Source organism: Taudactylus pleione, unplaced genomic scaffold, assembly GCF_031769625.1.
Source record: "Taudactylus pleione unplaced genomic scaffold, aTauple2 ptg000584l, whole genome shotgun sequence".
NCBI classification, from domain to species: Eukaryota; Metazoa; Chordata; class Amphibia; order Anura; family Myobatrachidae; genus Taudactylus; species Taudactylus pleione.
This window is the reverse complement of record NW_028284986.1, coordinates 1,781,157-1,805,357: the sequence shown is the minus strand read 5'-3', so window position 1 is coordinate 1,805,357 and position 24,201 is coordinate 1,781,157. Positions and strand designations below refer to the sequence as shown.

The 24,201-nt window shown below is 47.9% G+C and overlaps 1 protein-coding gene across 3 annotated transcripts in view; it reads right to left on the bottom strand.

The window, feature by feature from the left end:
• Nucleotides 1-3,128: 3,128 nt before the first annotated feature.
• Nucleotides 3,129-24,201, bottom strand: part of LOC148481366 (protein unc-13 homolog B-like) — a 296,399-nt gene continuing 275,326 nt past the window's right edge. The window contains exons 27-33 of one of the 3 annotated variants that reach the window (XM_088453621.1): nt 13,978-14,034; nt 10,423-10,503; nt 10,166-10,313; nt 9,072-9,128; nt 7,256-7,348; nt 6,630-6,789; nt 3,129-4,711 (exon numbers count right to left, since the gene is read on the bottom strand). In XM_088453621.1, the coding sequence (XP_088309747.1) occupies nt 4,426-4,711; nt 6,630-6,789; nt 7,256-7,348; nt 9,072-9,128; nt 10,166-10,313; nt 10,423-10,503; nt 13,978-14,034 (882 nt within the window). In that variant the 3' untranslated portion in view covers nt 3,129-4,425. The remainder of the gene's footprint in view (nt 4,712-6,629; nt 6,790-7,255; nt 7,349-9,071; nt 9,129-10,165; nt 10,314-10,422; nt 10,504-13,977; nt 14,035-24,201) is intronic. The other 2 variants (XM_088453622.1, XM_088453623.1) reach the window with 2 other exon arrangements.

The window sequence follows — 24,201 nt, the reverse complement described above, 5'->3', positions numbered from 1 at the left end:
TGGACACCAGCACCTGGGAAAACATCGCCCATGGTGGCTCCTGCGAAATGGGAGGTTTAGACGTACCAGGGACCGCCTGGCACCGTCCGCACAGGCCGTCCTGTGACAAATCCTCCCTATCCACTCCTGCAGAACAGCGCCTGCAGGAGAACAATGCTGGAGCCCCGGAGTGCTCAATCTCCTCCTCAGACATGACTTAGGAAGAAAACGTGCGCACTCAGCAGTGTGCTGAACAACAGCCCACAATATGGCACCGTGTAGCACACAACTGTATGTGACGGACCTCACAAATACGTGATCTATATAGGTGAGGTCAGTAGAAACACCCTTCCCCCGCACACCTGTAGGGCTTGTAGGAGAAGGAAAGGGATAGGTACAGGCTGACAGTAAGTAGAAAAAAGACACAGACAGGCAGCACTAGCAAAAGTCACATACCATGCAGGAAGATATACTCACTGCACCTTTCCACTACAATCAACCTGCCCAGATTCAGTGTCTGGGAGGGCTATAGTGCTGTGTACACTGTCCTTTTGCAGGGGAGAGGTACACAGGGGGACCGGTCCGCGTGCTCCCTGAGAGTATCCACGCTGCCACAGAGAAAATGGCCGCTGGAGACCTCAGAGGAGGAGTGGCCGTGTAGCTGCAGCCCAGCGACGCCAGACTACGAGCTGAAAGGCGCGCTGAGCTGAGGGGAGGAGCCGCTAGACAGGGAAGGCTTCCTCCCCTGGCTAGCATATTTAACCCCCGGGTTGCCGGCATCCCGCTTGCCGCTTAATTTACCCTGGTGGTCTAGTGGTCTGGTGGGGTATGCCTCCGCTGGAGGGGGGCCCGCCGCCACCGCTAGCGCCCCCGGTCTGTCCCCTAGACCGGGGGCATGGGACTGCATTTGAAAGGAACCCGCGCACCGCCGCTAATCAGCGGTGCGCGGCTTACCTGATCTCCCCGGCGTCTTCCGGCAGCAGTCCCGGGGGAAGCCAGAGTCCGGCTAGTACAGACTCTGGCTTCCCCCGCCGCGATCCCCAGTTCAGTGCTGGCGTCACGGCGCCAGCAGGGAGAAGGAGCGACAGCGTGGGCGTCTGTACAGACAGCCCAGCGCTGCCGCTCTGTAGAAAAACTATAGTAAAAAATAAATAAATAAATGTAACTAAGTTAAATAAAAAATTAAAAGCTTTAGGGGGCTGCTCCAGCAGCCCACCCCGCAGGGTGACCCGACTCCGGCCGGGCACCATCTAAAACTGAGGTGCCTGTGGCTCGGGGGCGGGGTATAGGGGAGGTTGGACCCAAGTGCATCCTGGGAGCAGCTGAAAGCTTTAACTCCGTGGTGCCCGAGGATCCAGGATCCAGCTATACCCCAAGGTCACCCTGTGGACCCCTATGGACCCTGAAGTAGAAACATTGATTATTTTATTTTCCTAAATACTAAACCACAAACACCTGTACTATGTTCCCACAGCCTGTAAATCCTAAGTGCCCATTACCCCTGCACCACGGTTACAGTAGCCGGACAATCTGGGGCGGACTCAGAGCCGAGGGCAAAGCATGAAAACAGAAGCAAGACCAACCGCGCGGCCATGCGATATGCATGTGTGCTGTGACCCCCACGAAAAATGTCGTCCATCTGCGAGAATATTGGACTGGTGGGGCCTGATTCAGAAATTTACGCAGAGCCAATAGTTTTGCAGATCGAGCAATTGTATTGCGGTTACTCTCCTGCATAGGAACGACTCACGAAGTGAGTGACAGGTAGCCAGCGTTTGGGGGTGGTAAGGAGGGGGGTGGTTAGAAAAAGGCAGGCGTGTCTGGCAGTTTAAACGCCATTTCCTGGGCGTGCATAAATTAGCCATTGAGATCGCCTTCACGGCATGAGAGCCCTCTGTGTGTCAGGAGAGCCGACACGACTTGCACGCTGTGTCATTGGCCGATGTGCGTCGATGTTACCGATGTTTACACTGTTGCACGTCGTCGGACGGATATGACAAGGCAACAGGGGGCGTCCCTATGCTCGGCAAAGCTTTGGAAGGCATTAGTATATTTTAGCAACTGCGATCCGTAAGTGATCGCAGTTGCGAAATGAGGCCCTACATTTCTTCTTAAGTGTATATGTGGTACAGCTGTGGCTGCTTTATCTTTGTATATTCTGTCTATGCTTTTCACCAAAGTCTGTATAGCTACAGGCAGAGCAATGCTCTTTCCAGGGGCCCCGGCTTGTTGGTTACAGCTGTGTTCTGGCCAGCGGCAGTAAGTAATGTAATGTAGTAAGACACAGCAACGTGTTTAGCAAAAGCTGCAGTAGGGCGCACCAAACCCGCTGCGAGACAGCTAAAATAATCACACGTATGCGCGTGTCTTATTACAGGGAAAGCCACAGGAACCACAAACTGTTTATGGTGGTTTAGGAGTCGTGAAACAATTGTCAGCTCACCACAATTCCACACATACCCCGGGTTGGGGGGAAGACACATTTGAGTTTGCACTCAGGACCTGATTCAGACCCGTTCGCAAGCAGCCGTCCGCAGTCAAAAAATGCAAATCCCGCGATCGATAGTAAGACATTAGTACGCCCACTATGTTTTGCCGTGTGATTGTGGTATGAAATTAGAAGCCCACCAGCCTGACACAAGACGCCCACTTTCCCTTAGTAACATACGTCATCTCCAGGAAGTGTATTAAACAATCGGTAACATCGGCTGACATCGGACCCATACGCAGCACTTGTAGCTGACCGTACCCTACCGCAAGCGCTGCGAGTGCTGCTGTGTGTAAATCAGCCATGTGACGTGTATGCTGACGCTGCGTCTTAATTATGGACGCCCCTGAAATGGCGTTCAGATGCACAGACACGCCTGCGTTCGCACCACCACACCCCCGTTTTCGACCACCCCGTCACCACCCACAAACGGCATGTCCTGTCACTCAATCTTGCGGAGCGTCTGTGTACTGGCTGCAATCGCTTCCCGATCGCAGTGACTGGTTCGCGCACGGGCACTGCGTCTTGTACGCATGCGCAGATTGCAACCATCGACAGGCTGCGTGCGAACGCAGCCTTGCGACCGGGTCTGAATCAGGCCCTCAGTTTCAGTATGTCACTGAGGTTATTACGAGAGACAGGAACAGATGTCACGCGGTTTTAAAGAGCCTTTATTGAGGGCTGAATGATCTGGTCTGTGACAATGGCACATAGTTACAGATCTACGGGGTATTCTCACATATTGTAACACATAATACAGTCATATCTCACACACGGGCAGGTGTGGTGTACACAGTCACAGTGTCGGGATGAGAGGTCACACTACAAGCCACCGAGGGTCCAAGTGAGCTTCTTATATCTGTACAATGCAGGTTAAATAGAACAACGTACTGTACCATCTGCTGCCAGTCACCAGTCACACTGGTATTCGTTATACTATATAATACAACTTTGTGATTAGGAAGGAGCTAGAACTGACCGCCGTCCCCCACCCCAGAATATTGTTCTAATCATTCACCGGGGGTCTCTGCAAAACGACCTGTCTCAATTCTGAATTCAGAACACAAAGCCCCCCCCAAATAGTGCAAAAATAACAATTAAAATAAAAAATAAAAATCTCGTCTCCCTTTCCAAAAAGCGAGCTGTAACAAAACCGTATCTCACGCACAAAGCACCGCCCGGGCACATGTTATGGCACATGATCTGATTGTAACACTAACCCTCCCGGTAATACATACTACAGTCCTCCTAACATAACGCCCTAATAATATATGCCAGGGCTGCAAAACCTTAACAAAAAAATTAAATAAAACTTAGAGAAGCCGGAAATATTATTATGCGGCAACAAAACTCTGTAATAAAAATAAAACGTGATCGTTAAATTAACTTTAAATAGAATTTAAAAAAAACACAAAAAGCGACTGTATTGCAAGTTTTTAAAAAGTTTTGGGGGGAGACGCTGGACAGCGGGGCGTCTTGTTCTTGCCCGCTACATCAGTTACATAGTGATAGATTCGACAACCGCACTGCGAGGCTTCCACGGATTTGCGCATTTACGCACAAGTCTCATTCTCTTCAGTCTGTGAGCGGCAGCGTCCCGCACCGGAGGTTTGGCGGACGGTGACTTATTGCCTTAACAGTCGAGGAAGTGTCTTTTGCGTTATCTAGTCTTTCCCAGACGTCTGTCTCCCCCCCCTTCAGGGGCAGGATCATAGCGCTCCGCGCTCCGGCAGACGCACCGTCCATGCCAGTACAGTCAATTTACTATATAAATATCTCACTTACATCATCTTTCTTTTCCTTATTAAATAGTTTCTCGTTGTCAGGAAAGACAGAAATAATAAATAATCTTCGCGCTTGTCATTCCGCTCCCCTCTCCGTGTGCGGGTTATGGGGTGGGGAGCAGGAAGGCAGCAAGAGCTGGTAAATTGGCACATAACAGGGAACATGGTCCGACCTCAGCTGCCCTCCTCTGTGGAGCGAGTCTCTGATTTCAGCTTGACAAACTCTCGGGCCACCTCGTCGTTGGTCCTTTGTGAGAGTATCCGCAGGATGGTCAACCCAGTTTCGTCCATCTGGACACGACGGCCCATGGGGCACCAGCAAGCGCAGCTGCCCTTGTCGGCAATGTCCCGCAATTGTAACACAGCGATTCCCAACACGTGGTCTTCCCGGGCAAAGCAATAATCCTTTACACAGACCTGCAGCTCGTAACACTCCGGGCCGTCCTCGTTCCCCAGAATACTAGAGAAAGATGGGGGAGAATTACATTGTGCATCTGCCACCTGGTCTTAGGGTGAACCAATATTCATGGGAATGTCCCCTGAGTATTCACTGGCTCCTACAGTCTCCCTGATATCACTGGTTCCTAGTGACTGGATAGGCTGCATTCTCAGTGATGTCACTGGTCCCTAGTGACTGGATAGGCTGCATTCTCAGTGATGTCTCTGGTCCCTAGTGACTGGATAGGCTGCATTCTCAGTGATGTCACTGGTTCCTAGTGACTGTATAGGCTGCATTCTTACTGATATCACTGGCTCCTAGTGACTGGATAGGCTGAATTCTCAGTGATGTCACTGGTCCCTAGTGACTGGATAGGCTGCATTCTTACTGATATCACTGGCTCCTAGTGACTGGATAGGCTGAATTCTCAGTGATGTCACTGGTTCCTAGTTACTGGATAGGCTGCACTCTCACTGATATCACTGGCTCCTAGTGACTGGATAGGCTGCACTCTCAGTGATGTCACTGGATCCTAGTTACTGGATAGGCTGCACTCTCAGTGATGTCACTGGATACTAGTGACTGGATAGGCTGCACTCTCAAGTGATGTCACTGGTTCCTAGGGAATGGATAGGCTGCATTCTCAGTGATGTCACTGGTTCCTAGTGACTGTATAGGCTGCATTCTCAGTGATGTCACTGGTTCCTAGTGACTGTATAGGCTGCATTCTCAGTGATGTCACTGGCTCCTAGTGACTGGATAGGCTGCATTCTTAGTGATGTCACTGGCTCCTAGTGACAGTATAGGCTGCACTCTCAGTGATGTCACTGGCTCCTAGTGACTCGATAGGATGCATTCTCAGTGATGTCCCTGGTCCCTAGTGACTGGATAGGCTGCATTCTCAGTGATGTCACTGGTTCCTAGTGACTGTATAGGCTGCATTCTCAGTGATGTCACTGGTCCCTAGTGAATGGATAGGCTGCATACTCAGTGATGTCCCTGGTCCCTAGTGAAGTAATAGGCTGCACTCTCAGTGATGTCACTGGCTGCTAGTGACTGGATAGGCAGCACTCTCAGTGATGTCACTGGCTCTTAGTGACTGGATAGGCTGCATTCTCAGTGATGTCACTGGATTCTACTGCATTGATACATTATATGAGTTTAATTTAAACCTACCACAACCAATGTGTATTTGGCGACCTAAGTAACAGGTTGGATACTACACCTTCATCATATATCACATATATAGCATGGAAACTCCTGAAACATATCACAGCACTATTACTTGCCTAACAAGTTCCCCATAGCAAATCTATAGCTTGTTATTGCATATAATCTCATATTTATATATATGGAAATTCCACAAATTGGGGTTACAGATGTGTCCTCCTACACCTTGCCTCAATGCGCCTTGTGGCGAGAGACGCCTGGCACAAGTAAGATGCCATGTTCCCTGCAACTCAACGTGCGCCGAGCGTCACTTTTGCCCAAAAATGTGTCTAAGTCGTAATCGGATGCTATTAATCGATTCACGGGACTGCACCGATGAATTGGATAGGTGACATCTGTATATCTGTGTGCACCCGAGTCTGTATATTAAGCACTTGGTATGAAAATAAAAACCACGGCCGCTGCATCGCAGAACTTTGTACGCAGAATCAGACTTAGTAGCCACACAGAAATAAGAGTGCTGCATATCAAACTAATCGCTGCAGTTTCCTGAAGAGGTTTGTCCGATTGTGAATAAGACTCATTTGCAGGTGATACAGATGGAAAATAGGCACTTGGCGCAATCTGAGTTGCATGGGACCTGGCGCGAATGCAGCGATCGTGTGTGAAGACGCATCTGTATTGTGATACCTTCCATCTGCTGTTAATGCGGCTCTTCTCTGACGGGTAAAAGCTGCGGTGTCGGACCTGACGCACCCACGATACTCACAAGTGGAAGGTCTCATTGTATTTGGGAGCCCAGTTGTTGCTCTTTGATTTGGTGGTGAATTTCCGCTTCTTATCGCTCTGGTTAGGCCCAATCATGGTGACCTCCACAAACGGGCGGAACATGCCGGTCGTCTGCCACTTCAGGTCATTCGCAGCCACCACTGGGGAGGAACAAGACACCAATAAGGGGACTGCGCCACTACAGGCTGACACAGGTACTGCACCTATCAATGACCCTTCTCAATACATGAGCAGATAACTAATGGGAGAGGGGAGTCTATAAGAGGTGGGTATGCTGCATAAGCTCCCAGTTTTATTTTTATTCTGTGTTCTTAGCGATATACAGTATACTGTATGTACAGAATTTGTACACAGCAAAGTACATTAAGTTAATTAATGACAGAATTAAGGGGTCGATTCACAACTTTCAGGCGCCTGCACGTGGCCTCCTGCACCCTGTATTAAATGCACCGATGTGGCATTTCTGGGTTATGTCTATGTTTTGTCAATGCAAACTCCAATTCCTTTTATTGCGCAACTAAAAGCCCCCTGTGCGGGATCGGAGACTCGCGCAGAAGACAATATGGCCGCCAGCTGGTAAGATTTTGTGTGCTGCAACCTCCGTACCTTTCACCGTCACCTTCTGCTCCCCAGTTCCCGGGTGTGTGAACAGGTCTATCTGTATGGACACCTCTCCCATGGGATCATCCACGCCGGAGCCTGGGAGAGGAAAGATGGTTATAGCCCAGTTCTGGCATTAAGTGATGATGATAATAATGTGTGACCCTAACTGGGAGTAATTCCATAACTGGGAACTATTATAGAAGACACATAACTATTAGAGATGTGCCGGTTCGGTTTTACTCGGTTCTTTTTGCCAAAATTAACGCAACCTATCTAGTCAACGGATTTATTTTATTGGCTATCCAAAACACGTGATAGCCGACAGCCAATAAAATGCCGTTTTTGAGATCTGAACATATCTGAGTAAATCCGAGTAAAACCGAACCCGCACATCTCTAATAACTATGGGCCTGATTCAGAGCCGCTCGTAAGCGGCTGCTCGTTCGCTCCGAGCGATGTTTGCCCAGCTGCGCATGCGTACGGATCGTTATACGCATGCGCGAACCAGTCAGTGCGTTCGAAATTCATGTGCTCGCAAAATAGCGAATGCCTGATAATTTGAGTGACAGAAAGAGGCGTATGTGGGTGGTAACAGGGGAAGGTGCTTGAAAACGGGGAGTGGAGATCCGAACGCAGGCGTGCTTAAAGGTCAAAACGGGTGTTTTATGGGTGTGCATAATTAATACAGCAGCGTCATTGACCACGTCACTGGGTTATTTTATAGTCAGATCTGCTCGCAAATTTGTGGTAGGAAAAAACAACCACAAGAATAGCGAGCAGTTCATACGCTGGTCGATGTACTCGATTAATCTAATAAATAGCGGACATGACGTAGGATGCGAGCGGCCAGGGGGCGTATTTTTTCAAAAAACGGCGGCAAGTTTGGTTCGCTCGTTCAGACCTAGAGGCGTGAACAGACCGCAAAGAGCGAACGGTTGATTTGAATAGCCACCCCTATTTTCTGGACGAGCGGGCGCAAATAGCGTCCGGCTTTGAATCAGGCCCTATATCTCTTTTACCATTTGCAGGAAAAGCTTATTATTCCTGTATTATAGCCCACAAGTTTATCTACTCACACACCTACACACACACACACCTACACACACACACACACACCTACACACACACACACACCTACACCCACACACACCTACACACACACACCTACACACACACACACACACCTACACACACACACACCTACACCTACACACACCTACACCTACACACACACCTACACACACACCTGCACCTACACACACACACACACCTATACACACACACATCTACACACACACACACCTACACACACACACACACCTACACACACGCACCTACACCTACACACACACCTATACACACACACACACACACCTACACACATACACACCTACACACACGCACCTACACACACACACACACACACCTACACACACACCTACACACACACACACACACCTACACACACACACACACACACCTACACACACACACACACCTACACACACACACCTACACACACAGTCCACAGGAGAACATTCTTGGCTGAATCTATACTTGTCCCATTACATAAACAGGACACACATCTTCCCAAGTGTACCCTGTCCCGTTCTGCAGCTATACCTGGTGATACCACAGCTGGGACGCACACATTACCTCAGGGGTGACACTAAGCTGCCCCAGCTCTGCGTACAGGAAGGGTGCGGGAGTAATGCGGGCTATGGAGTGAGTCTACGTGACCAGGACCTGAAGGGACTGGAGGCTACGCAGGATATCGCTACTCTGAGGAACAGACTTGTAAGGATATCTCTGAACATACCCTTCTCTGGGTGAGCGTCCTCATTAGCCGTATACCTAACACCCTTCCCATCATGCACTGGGACATGAACGCAAGAGAGACAGCAGGTGGAGAGAGAGGAAGAGAGAGTTATACAGACGAAGCAGATGATAAACCAGCAAACACAGCGTCAGACCGTCCTGGGGCGCCGGGTGCCTATGACAGAAATGGGACTCCCCGGATCAGACTAGTATATTCTATTCTAAGGGAAAACGCTGCCTATGCGGCATCCTAGTAACACATCACGGTTTCTAGGATGTTAAATCTTGTACAGTGTAGTTATGTGCTCGGTATCTATTATTAGAAGGTGTATAAAGTAGTACATCCGGGTTTTACCATAAGGCGTCCTGCGGTTTATAAGCGTCACAGTAATGAGCGTGTCAGCCCAATGCAGTCACATTCTACATAAACGGTGTTTATTTAAGAAGCAAAGAATAACGGAGGCAGGAAGATGGCGGGGAGCCGATAGTCCTGTTGTGAGGTCACCTGGGCTAACGCTGCACCGCACCAATCCAGCAAACCAGATGGCGTCTTTTACGAAGTAGGAACTTGTTGCGCTGGTTAATGGGAAGGTCAGAACGTTTCTAATTTAGCTGCAATTAGGTGACCGTCTAACATGCTTAGGTGACTATATTATTTATTTTTGGATGTAATAAATTCATGTGAGCAGGTTAATGAGCCTTTATCCCCATTACCTCCATATGATTGCCTGTAGTATTCGCTACAAACACGTGTGACCTGTGTAAATACAGCCTTATTGTCCCCCATAAGTATCTAAGTGGGAAATGATTGTGACTTATTTTCGCCTTCTGAACCTGGCAAATGCTGGCACTGTAGCGTTGAGCTCACAAACTGCCAGCGCTGGCAAATCTATCGTTCATCAAGAAGTGAAACGCGTGAATCTAGGTGGCTTGTTCTAAAGATTACTCTGCATGTCGCAGTACTTTCCCGCTTCATAATAACCTACGAAGGCGATCTTGCTGAGCGAGGAGGACAAATCGAGATACACACAGACTTGTACAGTGATGGGTACTACAAGCAGCAGCAACATAATTATCATAGTGTACTATACGCACCTTGCGCGGTCTGGGTTTGCACAAAGGTTTTGATGAGCGTATCCGTGGTCTGCGTGTACAGGGACAGGGCGTAGCGCAAGGACTGCAAATCCTGACTCTTTTCCAAGAAGGTTTTCTTAAGGCCATTTCCTCCGGCGTGAAAGTATTGCTGCAATGGGTGACAAGACAAGGGGGGGGGTATGTCACAGAAGATGGCCGCCTTCCTGTTACTACATGTTCACGGCCTAAATAACAACAGTCTGTGGATCTTGACCTACCTTTATGGTATCTAGGGCAAGGTCCATTACAGCGCACTGCTTTGGGGTAAGACTGCGAGTCTCTTCTCTCACCATGTGATCCTGCAAGACCAACAATAAATCAGATCACTATTCACTGCAGGGACTTGCCACAGCCACTAGAGGGCTCCACAACTATCTGGCTCTATAGCCACTGGTAATAATAACTGTCAGGCATCAATGTGGTTGGTCTCTGTATTGAAACAACCTTTACCAGGGAGTAAATAAAAAGTACAATATGTATTATGTAAACGTGGATTATTTATCTCCTAAGTCAGTGACCGGCAACATCTGAACTCCTTATATTTTTTTTTATAAAACGGTTTATAGATAGTTACACACAGACCGGGCACATTACAACAGCATTGTACTAAGGGTATTAGGGAGCTGCAGTAACCGCCACGCCCTGTTGGGAGAGACAAGATCACAGAAGCATCTGGAGTAGATGTACTAAGTCTTGGAGAGATATAAAGTGGAGAGAGATAAAGTACCAACCAATCTGCTCCTAACGGTCACGTTACAGGCTGTGTTGGAAAAATGACATTTAGGAGTTGATTGGTTGGTACTTTATCTCACTCCAAGACTTAGTACATCTCCCCCTCTGAGAGAGATCACAGAGTGGTGATAGCATTTCAGTAATGTATGATAGCGGGCAGACAAGCCCCCCCACCCACCTGGATAATTACAATGATACTAAGGAGAGTTGAGGTGTCACCTGAATCGCTGGCAGTAAAAACATTACACTGCTTAGTACATATAACCATTTCTTTCACCACAGTATTACTGAGCCCGCGGGCCTCTGATTCCTCCAGCGGTACATTCACGTCTTGTACACGTATTGGTATGACATAAACATATAGTAAAACAAATGCCGGGAAGTCTTTGCTTATATAAGAGCAAGTAAAACATTTGGATGGTTAGTATGATCTGGAATAGGACCACGTCACGGAGACTGGCGGATGTACACATCATGGCGTGCATGCGTGACGGAGCCTCCGGTTACCCTTAGTGACCATGTGTACGGCCCTAGTGACCAAGGACCCATTATTATAGTCCTGTATCAGCTGCTTTCGGGTTCGGAATAGACTGCAAGGCAGCAGGTTGCTCAGAAACCGTTCTAGTACATGAACATGAACCTATGACGTTGTCTTTTAGCTGATCAGCACTTTACGCACAAGCTAATACGCCACGTCACATGAGCGAGGTCATGAGGGAGGTATTTATTATTATTATCTTTTATTTATATGGCGCCATAAGGGTCCCGCAGCGCCGTACAAAGTACATGAACAAATGAGCACACAAGAAAAACAGGTATTAACAGTACAAACAATGCAGGACAAATACATGGTTTATACACATTGCTGCATAACACTTACATAAGCAGCAGGGCATCAGCAACCAAGTGTTAGGTGTCATTGTGGGGAGTTAGCAGTAGATGCAAGTATAAGTAAGACATGGAGAAGCACATGAGGGAAGAGGGCCCTGCTCATCAGAGCTTACATTCTAAAGGGGAGGGGCAGACAAACAGGGGTGACACAGATGGGCTGGACTGTGAGGAAGGAGCATGGAGTAGTGGGTTAGGATGAGCACTGGAAAGCTTTGAGGAAGAAATAGGTCTTGAGAGCCCTTTGGAAGATTAGGAGCCAGGAAGCCAAGTGATGGAGGAATCTTGAGCTAAGTCCAGGGGGACGTAAAAAGGCAGCTACTCAAAGAGGTTGGAAGAGGCGAGTAGTATGAACCTCAAATGGAAAGAATGAAAGGGAGGGATCAGAAGATAAGAAGTTGGTAGGAGTGACCAGAGAATAGAAGGATCCCAACACCACCACCATGGCGACCCCCAGGCCAGGTGTGTGAGAGAATGTGAAGCCCCTGAAGGTGATAGCTGCAGGAGAAGTGGTGTCAGATGGGTAAATCCAGGGTTTGGTGACGGCTGGGAGATTCAGGGAGTTGGAGATGAAGCTGTCATGGATGGGGACCATTTGATTATAGACATAACTGGCTTTCCAGAGGGCACAGGAGAGCGGGGACAGAGATAAGAGGAAAGATGAGAATGAGATTATTAGGGTTGATGTAGTGTGGAGGTGAGATTGGTTTAGAGCAGGGGGATAAGGAGAGTGGGTATGTGGTGGGCTTCTGAATGAGGAAGGGTGACAGCAGGTGGTGGGCAAGGTGGAGGTTTAGTGTGTTGTGGGTGGAGGAGATTAGAGGTAACTTAGAGAGAAGGGAGAATGCAGGGCTTAGTGGGGGTGTAGCAGGACCATGGTGGAGGAGAAATGAATAATGAGTTATGGGAGATGCGGTGGAGTGTACCAGATGGGATGGAAGGAGACAGAGGAGAGGTGACTTAGAGAGAAGGGAGGGTACAGGGCTTAGTGGTGGAATAGCAGGACCATGGTGGAGGAGAAGTGAATAATAGTGGAGTTATGGGAGATGCGGTGGAGAGTACTAGATGGGATGGAAGGAGACAGAGGAGAGGGAGGAGAAGGTGGAGGAGACTATGGAGGGAGGAGAGAGATGGGAGCTGCTGGTAGAGGAGAGAATTATGTAGCTGCTGTGTGAGGGGGGAGCAGAAGAAGAGAGACATAGTGTAGATGAGGGAATTGGGGGGAGGAACAATGGCAGTAGTAGTGACACAAAGGAATGTGGCATTAATACAGAGCAATAGTAACGTGGCACCGTAGCTGGATTAGATTAGTGGCACACTGGCGCTGGGCCCAGAGAACACCAGCCACAGGAATGGCCGCCCTAAGAGAGCACACACAGTAAATGTGTAAATGCCAAATTATTGTGGCAGCGATTCCATGAATGCATATGATGCACAGGTGCGTCATTACCTCTATGCGGGATAGGCAACATGCAGTTCAGTCATGTGATATTCCGCTGTGTCGTGTGACATTGCATGCTCAGTTGTAAGGGGAAGGCATCATGTGGTTATGTGATCGCCTAACCCTTGCACAAGGAACAGGCAGCATGCAGTGCAGTCATGTGACATTCCACGCTATGTCATGTGATCACCTAAGTTACACAAGGAACAGGCAGCATGCAGTGCAGTCATGTGACATTCCACGCTATGTCATGTGATCACCTAACAGTTACACAAGGAACAGGCAGCATGCAGTCATGTGACATTCCACGCTATGTCATGTGATCACCTAACAGTTACACAAGGAACAGGCAGCATGCAGTCATGTGACATTCCACGCTATGTCATGTGATCACCTAATAGTTACACAAGGAACAGGCAGCATGCAGTCATGTGACATTTCACGCTATGTCATGTGATCGCCTAATAGTTGCACAAGGAACAGGCAGCATGCAGTCATGTGACATTTCACGCTATGTCATGTGGTCGCCTAATAGTTACACAAGGAACAGGCAGCATGCAGTCATGTTAAATTTCACGCTATGTCATGTGATCGCCTAATAGTTGCACAAGGAACAGGCAGCGTGGGAGACGAGCACTACAAGCAGTGAGCAGACACATCACAGGCTAAGCTTAGGGAAAAGCTAATAGCAGCCGAGGACATCTCACAATACCTTCAGTTTTGATAACTGGCCCAGTTCCTTTGCTGCACTGAAAATCAACTGAGTGCCCTGAGATTCCAGGGAAGGGAGAGAAAAGAGAAAAGGTTATTTCCAGATGTATCGTTAAATTGTCCATACGTTTACACTAAGATGCAGATTATCTCCATCCTGTGCCAGTCACCTTCCTGGGATATAACTAGAATTATAGACAGAATATAACTCAGAGACGCCACCTGCTGGTACATTTCAGACTAGCACCCGTTGCCAACTGCAAGTCCACTACATGCTGGAATCACAGGTCAGTGTAACGTTATATCGGTGGGATCACAGGTCAGTGTAACGTTATATTGGTGGGATCACAGGTCAGTGTAATGTTATATCGGTGGAATCACAGGTCAGTGTAACGTTATATTGGTGGGATCACAGGTCAGAGTAACGTTATATCGGTGGGATCACAGGTCAATGTAACGTTATATTGGTGGGATCACAGGTCAGTGTAACGTTATAGCGGTGGGATCACAGGTCAGTGTAACGTTATATCGGTGGGATCACAGGTCAGTGTAACGCTATATCGGTGGAATCACAGGTCAGTGTAACGTTATATCGGTGGAATCACAGGTCAGTGTAACGTCATATCGGTGGGATCACAGGTCAGTGTAACGTTATATCGGTGGAATCACAGGTCAGTGTAATGTTATATCGGTGGAATCACAGGTCAGTGTAATGTTATAGCGGTGGGATCACAGGTCAGTGCAACGTTATATCGGTGGAATCACAGGTCAGTGTAACGCTTTATCGGTGGAATCACAGGTCAGTGTAATGTTATATGGGTGGGATCACAGGGCAGTGTAACGTTATATCGGTGGAATCACAGGTCAGTGTAATGTTTTAGCGGTGGAATCACAGGTCAGTGTAATGTTATATGGGAGGAATCACAGGTCAGTGTAATGTTATATCGGTGGGATCACAGGTCAGTGTAATGTTATAGCGGTGGGATCACAGGTCAGTGTAATGTTATATCGGTGGAATCACAGGTCAGTGTAATGTTATATCGGTGGAATCACAGGTCAGTGTAACGTTATATCGGTGGGATCACAGGTCAGTGTAACGTTATATCGGTGGGATCACAGGTCAGTGTAACGTTATATTGGTGGGATCACAGGTCATTGTAATGTTATAGCGGTGGGATCACAGGTCAGTGTAATGTTATATCGGTGGGATCACAGGTCAGTGTAACGTTATATCGGTGGGATCACAGGTCAGTGTAACGTTATATCGGTGGAATCACAGGTCAGAGTAACGTTATATCGGTGGAATCACAGGTCAGTGTAATGTTATATCGGTGGAATCACAGGTCAGTGTAACGTTATATCGGTGGAATCACAGGTCAGTGTAACGCTATATCGGTGGGATCACAGGTCAGTGTAACGTTATATCGGAGGAATCACAGGTCAGTGTAACGTTATATGGGTGGGATCACAGGTCAGTGTAACGCTATATCGGAGGAATCACAGGTCAGTGTAACGTTATATCGGAGGAAGCAATTTTGTGGGCTGCACCAATATTTAGTCACCAACAGGACAAAATTTCTTCTTCCATGGAGTGCTTCAATAAGAGCCTCATGCCTCAGTTTCCAGTGAAGAGACAGGCTGGATGTTCATAGACAGAATGCTGCCTCATCCATGAGCATGAGAGGGGGAACTAATAGTTACAGTGCTCCATTTATACTGTTACACTCAATGGTCACCTATATCACTATAATGTCAGATGAGCTGGAGGTATAATGAGGCACTATAATGTCAGATGAGCTGGTGGTATAACGAGGCACTATAATGTCAGATGAGCTGGTGGTATAACGAGGCACTATAATGTCAGATGAGCTGGTGGTATAACGAGGCACTATAATGTCAGATGAGCTGGTGGTATAACGAGGCACTATGTCAGATGAGCTGGTGGTATAAAGAGGCACTATAATGTCAGATGAGCTGGTGGTATAACGAGACACTATAATGTCAGATGAGCTGGTGGTATAACGAGGCACTATAATGTCAGATGAGCTGGTGGTATAAAGAGGCACTATAATGTCAGATGAGCTGGTGGTATAACGAGGCACTATAATGTCAGATGAGCTGGTGGTATAACGAGGCCCTATAATGTCAGATGAGCTGGTGGTATAAAGAGGCACTATAATGTCAGATGAGCTGGTGGTATAACGAGGCACTATAATGTCAGATGAGCTGGTGGTATAACGAGGCACTATAATGTCAGATGAGCTGGTGGTATAACGAGGCACTATAATGTCAGATGAGCTGGTGGTATAACGAGGCACTATAATGTCAGATGAGCTGGTGGTATAACGAGGCACTATAATGTCAGATGAGCTGGTGGTATAACGAGGCACTATAATGTCAGATGCGCTGGTGGTATAACGAGGCACTATAATGTCAGATGAGCTGGTGGTATAACGAGGCACTATAATGTCAGATGAGCTGGTGGTATAACGAGGCACTATAATGTCAGATGCGCTGGTGGTATAACGAGGCACTATAATGTCAGATGAGCTGGTGGTATAACGAGGCACTATAATGTCAGATGAGCTGGTGGTATAACGAGGCACTATAATGTCAGATGAGCTGGTGGTATAACGAGGCACTATAATGTCAGATGCGCTGGTGGTATAACGAGGCACTATAATGTCAGATGAGCTGGTGGTATAACGAGGCACTATAATGTCAGATGAGCTGGTGGTATAACGAGGCACTATAATGTCAGATGAGCTGGTGGTATAACGAGGCACTATAATGTCAGATGAGCTGGTGGTATACCGAGGCACTATAATGTCAGATGAGCTGGTGGTATAACGAGGCACTGTAATGTCAGATGAGCTGGTGGTATAACGAGGCACTATAATGTCAGATGAGCTGGTGGTATAACGAGGCACTATAATGTCAGATGAGCTGGTGGTATAACGAGGCGCTATAATGTCAGATGCGCTGGTGTATAACGAGGCACTATAATGTCAGATGAGCTGGTGGTATAACGAGGCACTATAATGTCAGATGAGCTGGTGGTATAACGAGGCACTATAATGTCAGATGAGCTGGTGGTATAACGAGGCACTATAATGTCAGATGAGCTGGTGGTATAAAGAGGCACTATAATGTCAGATGAGCTGGTGGTATAAAGAGGCACTATAATGTCAGATGAGCTGGTGGTATAACGAGGCACTATAATGTCAGATGAGCTGGTGGTAGAACGAGGCACTATAATGTCAGATGAGCTGGTGGTATAAAGAGGCACTATAATGTCAGATGAGCTGGTGGTATAAAGAGGCACTATAATGTCAGATGAGCTGGTGGTATAACGAGGCACTATAATGTCAGATGAGCTGGTGGTATAACGAGGCACTATAATGTCAGATGAGCTGGTGGTATAACGAGGCACTATAATGTCAGATGAGCTGGTGGTATAACGAGGCACTATAATGTCAGATGAGCTGGTGGTATAACGAGGCACTATAATGTCAGATGAGCTGGTGGTATAACGAGGCACTATAATGTCAGATGAGCTGGTGGTATAACGAGGCACTATAATGTCAGATGAGCTGGTGGTATAACGAGGCACTATAATGTCAGATGAGCTGGTGGTATAACGAGGCACTATAATGTCAGATGCGCTGGTGGTATAACGAGGCACTATAATGTCAGATGAGCTGGTGGTATAACGAGGCACTATAATGTCAGATGAGCTGGTGGTATAACGAGGCACTATAATGTCAGATGCGCTGGTGGTATAACGAGGCACTATAATGTCAGATGAGCTGGTGGTATAACGAGGCACTATAATGTCAGATGAGCTGGTGGTATAACGAGGCACTATAATGTCAGATGAGCTGGTGGTATAACGAGGCACTATAATGTCAGATGCGCTGGTGGTATAACGAGGCACTATAATGTCAGATGAGCTGGTGGTATAACGAGGCACTATAATGTCAGATGAGCTGGTGGTATAACGAGGCACTATAATGTCAGATGAGCTGGTGGTATAACGAGGCACTATAATGTCAGATGAGCTGGTGGTATACCGAGGCACTATAATGTCAGATGAGCTGGTGGTATAACGAGGCACTGTAATGTCAGATGAGCTGGTGGTATAACGAAGCACTATAATGTCAGATGAGCTGGTGGTATAACGAGGCACTATAATGTCAGATGAGCTGGTGGTATAACGAGGCGCTATAATGTCAGATGCGCTGGTGTATAACGAGGCACTATAATGTCAGATGAGCTGGTGGTATAACGAGGCACTATAATGTCAGATGAGCTGGTGGTAGAACGAGGCACTATAATGTCAGATGAGCTGGTGGTATAACGAGGCACTATAATGTCAGATGAGCTGGTGGTATAAAGAGGCACTATAATGTCAGATGAGCTGGTGGTATAAAGAGGCACTATAATGTCAGATGAGCTGGTGGTATAACGAGGCACTATAATGTCAGATGAGCTGGTGTATAACGAGGCACTATAATGTCAGATGAGCTGGTGGTATAACGAGGCGCTATAATGTCAGATGCGCTGGTGGTATAACGAGGCACTATAATGTCAGATGAGCTGGTGGTATAACGAGGCACTATAATGTCAGATGAGCTGGTGGTATAACGAGGCACTATAATGTCAGGTGAGCTGGTGGTAGAACGAGGCACTATAATGTCAGATGAGCTGGTGGTATAACGAGGCACTATAATGTCAGATGAGCTGGTGGTAGAACGAGGCACTATAATGTCAGATGAGCTGGTGGTATAACGAGGCACTATAATGTCAGATGAGCTGGTGGTATACCGAGGCACTATAATGTCAGATGAGCTGGTGGTATAACGAGGCACTATAATGTCAGATGAGCTGGTGGTATAACGAGGCACTATAATGTCAGATGAGCTGGTGGTATAAAGAGGCACTATAATGTCAGATGAGCTGGTGGTATAACGAGGCACTATAATGTCAGATGAGCTGGTGGTAGAACGAGACACTATAATGTCAGATGAGCTGGTGGTAGAACGAGACACTATAATGTCAGATGAGCTGGTGGTATAACGAGGCACTATAATGTCAGATGAGCTGGTGGTATAACGAGGCGCTATAATGTCAGATGCGCTGGTGTATAACGAGGCACTATAATGTCAGATGAGCTGGTGGTATAACGAGGCACTATAATGTCAGATGAGCTGGTGGTATAACGAGGCACTATAATGTCAGATGAGCTGGTGGTATAACGAGGCACTATAATGTCAGATGAGCTGGTGGTATAAAGAGGCACTATAATGTCAGATGAGCTGGTGGTATAAAGAGGCACTATAATGTCAGATGAGCTGGTGGTATAACGAGGCACTATAATGTCAGATGAGCTGGTGGTAGAACGAGGCACTATAATGTCAGATGAGCTGGTGGTATAAAGAGGCACTATAATGTCAGATGAGCTGGTGGTATAAAGAGGCACTATAATGTCAGATGAGCTGGTGGTATAACGAGGCACTATAATGTCAGATGAGCTGGTGGTATAACGAGGCACTATAATGTCAGATGAGCTGGTGGTATAACGAGGCACTATAATGTCAGATGAGCTGGTGGTATAACGAGGCGCTATAATGTCAGATGAGCTGGTGGTATAACGAGGCGCTATAATGTCAGATGCGCTGGTGGTATAACGAGGCACTATAATGTCAGATGAGCTGGTGGTATAACGAGGCGCTATAATGTCAGATGCGCTGGTGGTATAACGAGGCACTATAATGTCAGATGAGCTGGTGGTATAACGAGGCACTATAATGTCAGATGAGCTGGTGGTATAACGAGGCACTATAATGTCAGGTGAGCTGGTGGTAGAACGAGGCACTATAATGTCAGATGAGCTGGTGGTATAACGAGGCACTATAATGTCAGATGAGCTGGTGGTAGAACGAGGCACTATAATGTCAGATGAGCTGGTGGTATAACGAGGCACTATAATGTCAGATGAGCTGGTGGTATACCGAGGCACTATAATGTCAGATGAGCTGGTGGTATAACGAGGCACTATAATGTCAGATGAGCTGGTGGTATAACGAGGCACTATAATGTCAGATGAGCTGGTGGTATAAAGAGGCACTATAATGTCAGATGAGCTGGTGGTATAACGAGGCACTATAATGTCAGATGAGCTGGTGGTATAACGAGGCACTATAATGTCAGATGAGCTGGTGGTATAAAGAGGCACTATAATGTCAGATGAGCTGGTGGTATAACGAGGCACTATAATGTCAGATGAGCTGGTGGTATAATGAGGCACTATAATGTCAGATGAGCTGGTGGTATAAAGAGGCACTATAATGTCAGATGAGCTGGTGGTATAAAGAGGCACTATAATGTCAGATGAGCTGGTGGTAGAACGAGACACTATAATGTCAGATGAGCTGGTGGTAGAACGAGACACTATAATGTCAGATGAGCTGGTGGTATAACGAGGCACTATAATGTCAGATGAGCTGGTGGTATAACGAGGCACTATAATGTCAGATGAGCTGGTGGTATAACGAGGCACTATAATGTCAGATGAGCTGGTGGTAGAACGAGACAGTGCTGCTGATGTATTACGTGGAAGCCTTTATCTCTTACTGTGCACAGCACTTGGGATAGGCACCGAGCAGTACTCTCCCCATTCTACAGTAATTGTGCAACGTGCAGAGGAGAGAAAGGACAGCCACGTATCCGATAATACTATAACGTGCAGAGGAGAGAAAGGACAGCCACGTGTCTGATAATACTGTAACGTGCAGAGGAGAGAAAGGACAGCCACGTGTCCGATAATACTGTAACGTGCAGAGGAGAGAAAGGACAGCCACGTGTCCGATAATACTGTAACGTGCAGAGGACAGAAAGGACAGCCGCGTATCCGATAATACTGCAACGTGCAGAGGAGAGAAAGGACAGCCACGTGTCCGATAATACTGTAACGTGCAGAGGAGAGAAAGGACAGCAGCGTATCTGATTATACTGTAACGTGCAGAGGAGAGAAAGGACAGCCGCGTATCCGATAATACTATAACGTGCAGAGGAGAGAAAGTACAGCCGCGTATCCGATAATACTATAACGTGTAGAGGACAGAAAGGACAGCCGCACATCCGATTATACTGTAACGTGTAGAGGACAGAAAGGACAGCCGCGTGTCCGATAATACTGTAACGTGCAGAGAAGAGAAAAGACAGCCGCGTATCCGATTATACTGTAACGTGCAGAGGAGAGAAAGGACAGCCGCGTATGCGATAATACTGTAACGTGCAGAGGAGAGAAAGGACAGCCGCGTATCCGATAATACTGTAACGTGCAGAGGAGAGAAAGGACAGCCACGTATCCGATAATACTGTAACGTGCAGAGGAGAGAAAGGACAGCCGTGTATCCGATAATCCTGTAACGTGCAGAGGAGAGAAAGGACAGCCGCGTATGCGATAATATTGTAACGTGCAGAGGAGAGAAAGGACAGCCGCGTATCCGATAATCCTGTAACGTGCAGAGGAGAGAAAGTACAGCCGCGTGTCCGATAATACTGTAATGTGCAGAGGAGAGAAAAGACAGCCGTGTATCCGATAATACTGTAATGTGCAGAGGAGAGAAAAGACAGCCGCGTATCCGATTATACTGTAACGTGCAGAGGAGAGAAAGGACAGCCGCGTATGCGATAATACTGTAACGTGCAGAGGAGAGAAAGGACAGCCGCGTATCCAATAATACTATAACGTGCAGAGGAGAGAAAGGACAACAGCATATCCGATTATACTGTAACGTGCAGAGGAGAGAAAGGACAGACGCGTATCCGATAATACTGTAACGTGCAGAGGAGAGAAAGGACAGCCGCGTATGCAATAATACTGTAATGTGCAGAGGAGAGAAAGGACAGCCGCGTATCCAATTATACTGTAACGTGCAGAGGAGAGAAAGGACAGCCGCGTATGCGATTATTCTGTAACGTGCAGAGGAGAGAAAAGACAGCCGTGTATCCGATAATACTGTAACGTGCAGAGGAGAGAAAGGACAGCCGCGTATGCGATAATACTGTAACGTGCAGAGAAGAGAAAGGACAGCCGCACATCCGATTATATTGTAACGTGCAGAGGACAGAAAGGACAGCCGCGTATGCGATAATACTGTAACGTGCAGAGAAGAGAAAGGACAGCCGCACATCCGATTATATTGTAACGTGCAGAGGACAGAAAGGACAGCCGCGTATCCGATTATACTGTAACGTGCAGAGGAGAGAAAGGACAGCCGCGTAGTCGATAAATCTACCACTAAACACAGCAGGATCCACGATCCATGAATAAACTTCTGAAGTTGTATGTGCGTGACAGCTTTGTGTAGGCGTGGCCTATCTATATATGTGTGGCCTATCTATAGCGGTGTGCTCCCTGTGTGTAGAAGTGGCATACCTGTATGGATGTGGCACTGTATGGATGTGGCACCTTTGTGTAGACGTGGCATACCTGTATGGGGTGTGGCACCTGTGTGTAGACGTGGCATACCCCTATGGGTGTGGCAACTGTGTGTAGACGTGGCACACCTGCATGGGTGTGGCATCTATGTGCAGACGTGGCACACCTGTGTGTAGTCGTGGTATATATATATGTGTGGCATACAGTGTTGTAAATGACCCCTATGATACAGCGCTGTATCTCTGAATAGTCACAAACAGATAGGGGTCGATGTGGACAATAAGGTCACAAGGTTAGTGGACTGAACCCTTAGTTACCACGGTGATATCTTGTGCTATATGTACAGAGCTGATATATTTTTGGGATTACTGTGGCTGCATCTGTACAAACCCCTGAATAAAAGCACAGACACAGATCTTACTCATGGCAGCACAACGTCAGTGTCTGCATTTGCGCAGCAAAGGGTCCGGCACAGGGACATCCGGGATAGCGGGTACTTGTCCCGAATTCCATGTGCACCTCACAGTTACGCACGTGGTATCTGTCACACCGTACTGCACTCCCCCCTTCCCACCATTACAGGAACGTACTGCACCCCCCCTTCCCCCCCAATACACATTACAGGAACAATACTGCCCCCCCCTTCCCCCCAATACACATTACAGGAACGTACTGCGCCCCCCCTTCCCCCCAATACACATTACAGGAACATACTGCGCCCCCCCTTCCCCCCAATACACATTACAGGAACGTACTGCGCCCCCCCTTCCCCCCAATACACATTACAGGAACGTACTGCACCCCCCTTCCCCCCCAATACACATTACAGGAAAGTACTGCGTCCCCCCCCCTTCCCCCCATTACAGGAACGTACTGCACCCCCCCTTCCCCCCCCAAAACACATTACAGGAACATACTGCCCCCCCTCCCCCCCCAATACACATTACAGGAACGTACTGCGCCCCCCCTTCCCCCCCCAATTCACATTACAGGAACATACCGCGCCCCGCCTTCCCACCAATACACATTACAGGAACATACTGCCCCCCCCCCTTCCCCCCAATACACATTACAGGAACATACTGCCCCACCCCCTTCCCCCCAATACACATTACAGGAACGTACTGCGCCCCCCCTTCCCCCAATACACATTACAGGAATGTACTGCACCCCCTTCCCCCCAATACACATTACAGGAAAGTACTGCACCCCCCCTTCCCCCCAATACACATTACAGGAAAGTACTGCGCCCCCCCTTCCCCCCAATACACATTACAGGAACGTACTGCACCCCCCTTCCCCCCAATACACATTACAGGAAAGTACTGCGCCCCCCCCTTCCCCCCCATTACAGGAACGTACTGCACCCCCCCTTCCCCCCAAAAAACACATTACAGGAACATACTGCCCCCCCTCCCCCCCCCCAATACACATTACAGGGACGTACTGCGACCCCCTTCCCCCTCCAATTCACATTACAGGAACATACCGCGCCCCCCCTTCCCACCAATACACATTACAGGAACATACTGCCCCCCCCTTCCCCCCAATACACATTACAGGAACATACTGCCCCACCCCCTTCCCCCCAATACACATTACAGGAACGTACTGCGCCCCCCCTTCCCCCAATACACATTACAGGAATGTACTGCACCCCCTTCCCCCCAATACACATTACAGGAAAGTACTGCACCCCCCCTTCCCCCCAATACACATTACAGGAAAGTACTGCGCCCCCCCTTCCCCCCAATACATATTACAGGAACGTACTGC